This window comes from Protopterus annectens, chromosome 16.part0 (assembly GCF_019279795.1).
Source record: "Protopterus annectens isolate FY-2018-M chromosome 16.part0, PAN1.0, whole genome shotgun sequence".
NCBI classification, from domain to species: Eukaryota; Metazoa; Chordata; order Ceratodontiformes; family Protopteridae; genus Protopterus; species Protopterus annectens.
Window position 1 is genome coordinate 267,159,025 of NC_056750.1, and position 7,630 is coordinate 267,166,654.

General features: G+C 43.9%; 1 protein-coding gene across 1 annotated transcript in view; it reads right to left on the reverse strand.

Moving 5' to 3' along the window:
* The window catches only part of RGS3 (regulator of G protein signaling 3), a 2,411,552-nt gene that overhangs the window by 2,053,397 nt on the left and 350,525 nt on the right, over positions 1-7,630 (reverse strand). Inside the window, exon 4 of the mRNA XM_044057996.1 lies at positions 4,888-5,227. Within this exon, the coding sequence (XP_043913931.1) occupies positions 4,888-5,227 (340 nt within the window). The remainder of the gene's footprint in view (positions 1-4,887; positions 5,228-7,630) is intronic.

A 7,630-nucleotide genomic window follows, 5' to 3' on the forward strand; every position in this document is an offset into this window, starting at 1 on the left:
ATCCATGGAAGCTCTTGAATGGAAGGCAACAGATATTGCAACTGATCTGGTTGTGTGTGCTTTGACCTTAGTTGGTAGAAGGACTTTGCTTTGTTGCTAGGCAAAGGAAATACAATCTCTCAGCCATTTAGCTAAAGTTACTTTAGAAACAGGTTTTCTCAATTTTGGTCCTGAGAAGGATATCAATAATTGGTCAGCTTTTCATAGTGATTTAGTCCTGTCCAAGAAGAAACGTAACTATCTATGCACATCCAGCAAGTGCAGGCAATATTCTCCTTTATTAGAAAAACTGGGGAAGAAGACCGGCAGGTCAATTGCTTGATTAATAGTCAAATCCAAAATAACTTTGGGTAAGGAGGGGGATTAGTCTGGAGTGATACTCTGTCTTTATGCAAAGACATGTAAGGGCATTTTATGCAGAAAGCTTGTAGTTCAGATATTCTCCTTGCTGTGGTAAATGCTACTAAGAATAAAGTTTTCCAGGATAAAAATTTCATACCACAAGTGGCAGCAGGCTCAAACGGAGGGTGAGTCAAGGATTATACAACTAGTGTCAAATTCCAAGGTTCAATTGGTTCTTTGAAGGGTGGGCTAATATGTTTGATACCTTTCAAAAAGGTCTTACAGAGACGGTGAGATATCAAAGAGGAGTCCTGGAAGTCATTGTGGAAGTTTGAGATAGCCGCCATGTGTACTTGAATAATAGAAGCTGCAGCTCCCGAATGGAGGAAATTTGATAAATAGTCCAGTACAGAACTCAATGAAGCTGAATAGGGGTCTAGTCTTTCTCTCAAGACCAAGTTATGAATCTTTTCCATTTGCTGAGATAAAGTTTCCTGGTGGATGGTTTGTGGGAAGCCAGAAGAATGTTTCCTACAGGGGAGGATAGATTATTCTGCCTGGCAATTACTGGAAGTGGAGGCACCAAGCTGTCAGCTTGAGACTCGATACGTTTGGATGGTTCAACCCTTGTGGGTGTGACAGCAATTCCTGAGTTTGATCCAGAATCCAAGGTCAGTGTACTTGATGTGGTCAAAGGAGGGGGAACCAAACTTATTTGGGCATTAGGGTGCAATGAGGGTTACTCCGCTTCTCAACTGAAAAGCTTTCTTTTGGAATTGCAGGATCAGAGGAAGAGGAGGAAATGCATAAAGAAGTCCTTTGGGCCAATCGTGTATTAGTGTGTCCCTTGGGGACACACCCTGAGGAGGGGTTAAGGCAAAGTAGCTGCGGCATTTGTGGTTTGTGGGGGACGCAAATAGACTGCAGCAAGGCTGGCCCCAGTGACTAAAAATCTTTGCCGCTATGACAGGTTTGAGGGACCACCCACGAGGGAGGAGAATGCATCTGCTCAGCTTGTCGGCAATCACGATGGAATCCTCGGGAATGTGCATTGCTATCAGAAAGTGGTTGGAAGAGATTGCCCATTCCCAAACTCTCAGCTTCTTGACACAACGGGTAAGATCTGGTTCCGCCCTATTTGTTGATATACCAGACTACCGTCATGTTCGACTGGATAGCAACTGTCCCTGATGGGAGGGACAGAGTGGCATGATTGCAAATCTAGAAGCACCGCCCTCAGTTCTAGAACACTGATATGCAGGTTGGTCTCCATGGGGGACCAAGTGCCTTGGACTGTCTTCCCCAGGAAATACCCCTCCCCCATCAGGGAAGTGTCCAAGAGCTGAGAAGGTGAGAAGGGATGACTCCACAGGTCTTTTTCTGGCTTCATCCACCAAATTAAGTCTTGTTTGCATTGCTTTGTTATGCAGATCGGAAAGGGCACAGGATAAGTTAAAAGGGACCACTGTGATGCTAAGAGCCATTGTAGGAGTCTCATGTGTAATCTTGATAGGTGAACTATAGTAATCGAGGCTGCCTTTGATCCTAGTAGTTGAAGGACTGCACAAGCTGAAACCTTGTCCTGAGAGAGTATCACCCAAAGTGGAGATCTTAGTCTTTGGAGCCTGTGAAGCGGGATGGCAACTAGGCAAGACCGAGTGTCGAAAGTTGCTCCTATGACTTCTAGATTTTGAGTAGGAATCAATTTGGACCTTGTGAGCTTTAGGGTGTAATGCAAGGCTATAAGCAGCAGACACTTGGGTAGGGGCAGTAAGGAGCCAATCATTTAAATATGGAAACACCCGGAATATTGTAGTCTCAAGTGAGCTGTTGCCACTACCATGCATTTGGTGAACACTCTGGGGGCTGTAGAGAGACCAAAGGGCAGCGCTCAGAATTGGTAGTGCTTGGTTTATAGCCAAAAGTGGAGGAATATCCTGGAGTATTTGTTCATTTGTATGTGATAATACACATCCTGGAGATCTATCGATCACATCCAATCATCTTTCTCCAGGAATGGAAGGACAGACCGAATCGTGACCATCTGAAATTTTGTCTGACAAACTTGTTTAGGATGCTGAGGTCCAAACTGGCCTCCAGTCCCCTGTCTCTTTTGGTACTAAAAAGAACCTTGAGTAAAATCTGGATTCTATCTGGTCTGGTGGGATTGCTTGGATGACTCTCTTCAATTTTGAATTTCTTGTGCTGCTGCATCCCACTGACTGGGTGGAACGCTGGGGATTCAACTTTGCAGCCCTGGATAAAGATCAAAAAGGATGTGATAACCTCTGGTAATTATCTTCTACACTGAAGAATCTGTCGTTATGGATTTCCAGGCAAGGTGGTGCAGAAAAAATCATCCCCCAACTGCTTCCAGAGATAAGCAATCAGGCCCGCTCTTCAGGAGCGCTGATAGGGCTATCCAGAGAAAATCTCTAGAGCTCTGATTATGCAGACCCCTCTGCCTTGGGAGGGGTGTCTTCCTGATGTGTTCCCCTCACTGCCCCAAAGGGAAAACTCACCACATGTGTAGCAGAAAGGACTCTGGGCTTTCCTGTACCACATATTTCCACTCCTCTGATTCCTAGAGTAGGACAGTTGGGGAGTGGAAAGATGCATGCTCACGGCAGACAGGGTCTTGTCGTCCTTTTCACACCTGGCTGTTTCTTTTACCTTTGGGCCAAAAAGAGAATAAGTGTCAACGGAAGGATGGACAAAGGAAGACTTAAAAGGGTCCGCAAAATCACACAGGCACATCCAAGCATGATATCTCATGTCAATGCCTCCACCCGTTGCTCTAGCTGCCCCTTTGATAGTATGAGAAATTAACTGCATGGACGAATTAGATATGGACTCTAGGGTGGCAAGCTGTGAGGCAACTTTGTCATGTACCTCATTAGATACTGCTCCTGCTACGGTTCCAGAGAGTTCCATGATCAGGTCTCTCTGGAGACAGGTAAAATGTGCCAAGTAATTCAAGGACCGAATGGCAAAGGTCGATGAAGCATACACCCACTTCACTAATCTGTCCATCGTCCAAGACTCCCTGTTTGGAGGCTGGACAGTAGAACTCTCCTTGGCGAGTGCTTTTCTAGTGGCTGGCACTACCACCACCATAGCATCTACTGCTAAGCCTGTGGACCAATAGGGGTGACCCTCTGGAGGGGAGAGAATTTTGTCTGGTCTCTGGGGGATAGGCTCAGTGTCAGGACTCTTCCAGACATGCTGCACGATGAGTTAAACTAGATAATCTGTAGGTGAGGTCACCCAAGAAGTACAGAGTCGAGCATGAAAACCCTGCAAGAATACAGACTCCTCAGAGGAAGGGCTTCCAGTCTCCCCACTGCATTAAGATTTCTAGTATGTCCCCAAAGGTGACATCCTCAGGGGGTGACCGTGGGGACCCTTCCCCCACATCGTAGTCTGCATCTTTGGTAAGGGATTCTTTAGGGGAATCCACATGCTTCCTCTTGCATGATCTCTTAAGGGGTGCTTCCTCAGCAGGGACATCTGAAGAGGACTTCAGAGAGAGGGTGCCCTGCTGTAGAGTATCTTGAGGTTCTCATGCTCGATGTCCCAGAGCAGTGGGCTGTGTCAGCTGTGGTTCAGAGGACATGTATATGTGGCATTCTGGCACCAAAGGAACCAGCTGCAAGCCTGCTGAGGTAAGTGCCTCTCCATCACCTGGAAAGCAGGCCCAACTGAAGAGGGATGGGAGCCCGGAACCGAGAAAGACAATCTCAGGACTGGGGTCACACCCCGCCCAGACGAGCCCACCCTCAGGGATGGAGCTGCAAGAGGACTTGGTGCCATCAAAACAACTGGAACCTTAGTAGACAGCTCTGTAGAAAAAACAGGAGCTGTACTAGGGGTCATGGTACCGAAAGACCAGTCAAGATCTTGAGGATGGGTAGGCTCCACTTGAGTACAGGACCATGGGGTAGGGCTCTGGAGCCATGGTAATATCTACCAATGGAACCAGGATAGGCGTCAGCATTGAGGACTCCAATTCCTGCAGAGAGTCAGGAGGAGTTGGAATTACTCTGGCCGCCAGGAGCTGATCCACGAGTCTCACTACGTCAAGTTCTTAAAGGCTCCTGGAGGAGCAGATTGACATCACCAGAGAATCAGAGCGTTCAAGAAGTAGACTCAATCACTGTCCAAAAAAGGGTCTACCAACATGTCTTGATACTCTATGCGGCAAGGTCTGAGGTGATTAAAGAGAAGGGCACTATGGGTAAGCTTAGCTCCAGAGTTTTTTGGTTGGCACGAGTTTGTTATAAAGGCCGACTTAGTTCCGAGGATGGAACCGATGCCCATCAGTCATGAATGAATGATTAACATCAGATCCTCACTTTTTACTCACCCACATACACACACACGTGCAGTTTATACATACAGTGCACAAATTTCTACTGTGGCTGTACTCTGTCATACATGCACATAGACTAATTTCACTTCTAGATTCCATCTGTTCTCCTAGTTCATTTTTCTTAACTATGAATTTCACAGTTCTAGGTCAACATAATGACAAAAAATTAGTACCTGTGTTCTGGGACTGAATGGGGCAAGGATAATATAATTTGGATCCGCTGCAGATGGCACCTGTTGCAGTCCAGGCGTTGCTTGCTGGTTTTTATCTGGTACAGAATCGAGCCTCTCCCAGCTGCTCAAGCCAATACCATCTGACCCATCAGGGATTATGTGGCAACTCCGTCTGTGTTCTGCAAACAATGGCATTGTTGTACTTTTTTCTCGTTTGTTAGGAGGTGAACGAAGACTATATGTTGATTTATATGAAGGTCTTCGAACCATGTTTTCCAAACCTGGCTTAATGTGAGAGACTATTCGACAAACAATAAGTATAATTGGACCCTGGCAGCTTCTGAAAGAAAAAGACGTTTAGTATTATTTATATGAAAACTACAAGACAGAAAAGATGTTCAAGCAATAACAAATGAACTGCCATTTCCAAACAACTGGTTAGATTTAGATGAGAAGGGGATTTGAGATGCTGTCCTAGTGTGACATTTAGTATGTTAACTTTCATGCAACTATTGAGAACTGTCCAACCAAATATTTTTCTTCTTTTAACTCTACCATCTACCACCAGTGTAGCAAGCTGAGTTACATGCATCAAACAGTGAAAATGGTAGGTAAATCAGTCATTTACACAACACAGAAAAAATATGCAAAAACTAATTAGGTCCTCCTTTAGCTCAGAACAAATATATACAACTATCCATTCATGTCTTCTTGACAAGTCACTTCACTTGTATTACAAAGCAGTAGGGATTGCACGTGCTGGCATCATTTTTGAAGATGGAAGCACAACCTTTGGAATCCTTTGTTAGTAAGAATTAAAACTGAGAATATAGAATAGTTCACAGATATAAAACAAAAATCACTGGACATATTCTTGAACAACAATATTTAACTAATAAAGCATTCATTTAAAGGTCACAACCCAGACTTCTAAACAGTTTGGATATCTGTCTCAGGACAGGATGCTAAAAGGGATGATGTTTTCTGAATCCAGAGTAAACATATTCCATTCTACTTCAAAAAAAAGGCCTCACAACTAATTATCCACATGAATGTTATTTTTATTTATTTATTCTTTATCATCATCACTTTGGAAATGTATCCGACAGATTCTGAGCTGAAAGTGTTACTACTATCATGTTCCAGCTAAGCCAATATTAAAGCAGGATCCTTCTATGATACATGGCACATTCAAAATGGGGCTATGTTACAGAGAATTCAGTTTTCTTCCCAAGAAGGTACATCATAACCAAATAAGTAATCCAAAATTAGCAGAATATCTAATTTATTTACTTACTGGTAAGGCTGGATAGGCCAGCAACCCTCTCAACCATGACACAAGCCCCAAGGCAGGATAAATAAAGAAGTTATGTACTCACCATAACGTTCCATATGAGTTGTTCCATCTTGCCTTCATTCATCACTGATGGGTTCGGAGCCGATTCTCTGCCCGAGCACGCTCCGACTAGCAAGCCTGCTAAAGTTCTCTCCAGTAGCCAGAGACCCCACCCCTATCCCATAATGCAATGCTGGAATTACCTCAGATCTTGTTTGCTGTGTACCATATAATAGTACAATAAATATTCAGCCTAGGAATGAATACACATTGAAAAACCAGGAAGAAGACAGCCTCCAGGTCAACTGTCAGCCAGGAGGGGGAAGGAGGGAGGGACGTGAGAATGAAGGCAAGATGGAACAACTTGCATGGAACGTTATGGTGAGTACATCATTTCTTTATATGAAGTTGTTCAATCTTGTCGTTCATTCACCAATGATGGGTAGCGTCCCTAGCAGCCTGATACTGAGCAGCTCACGAAGTACACTATTCAGAACCGTAGAACCAAATGAAGCCCTGTCCCTGGAGGCCTTATCCACTTTGTAATGAGTTATGTAAGTGTGGTGTTTAGACCAGGTGGCTGCTGCACAGATGTTATCCGAAGGCAATCTGGCTTAAAAGGCTGACGAGGTAGAAACTGCTCTGGTTGAATGAGCCTTTGCGCCTTGCCCACTAGAGCCCGAAGGGCATTACACTAAGGCAAAACAAGCATTTGTATAGGTGATGCAATCAGACAGCCACTTAGGGTTGTTTCAGCAACGGGTTTACCTTTCCTGCTCTCAGAAAAGGACACAGAGCTGATTTGATTTCCTAATGTCTTTGGTTCTGTCCAAATAAAATCAAAGCTGTCTATGAACATCGAGTTTATGCAACATATATTCCAATTTGTTGAGGTACATGATTAGGGAAGAAGGAAACAGGCAACTCAGAAAAATGACTTAATGTTGGCACCCCAGAACATACTTTGAGCGAGAAAGGGGATGGATTAGTCCTGAAAGATACTTTGTCAGTATGGAGCACAGCCATGCAAGGGGCTTATGGAAGGGCTTCTGAGCACTGCCACTATATGGGCTGAAGTTATGGCTACTAAGAAGATAGTTTTCCATGACAAAAATTTTAGTTCACAAGATAATGCAGGCTCAAAAGGAGGAAGAATGATATGAGATGACATAAAATTAAAATTCCAGGGGAAATAAGGTGTCTTCTCCATAATACTCAAAGCAGCAGCAACAAAAGTTCTCCAAAAGATACACCACAAAAAAGCAGTCAGAGGGTAGAGTAATAAAGCAGTTTTAATCCATCGATTTCTGGTTTGGGACCGGCATTTTTAGTGGAAAAAAAAAGAAAAAAACAAAAAAATTTTTAAAAACAAAAATTTTTTTCCCCCAAATTCTTTCCTTTTAATTT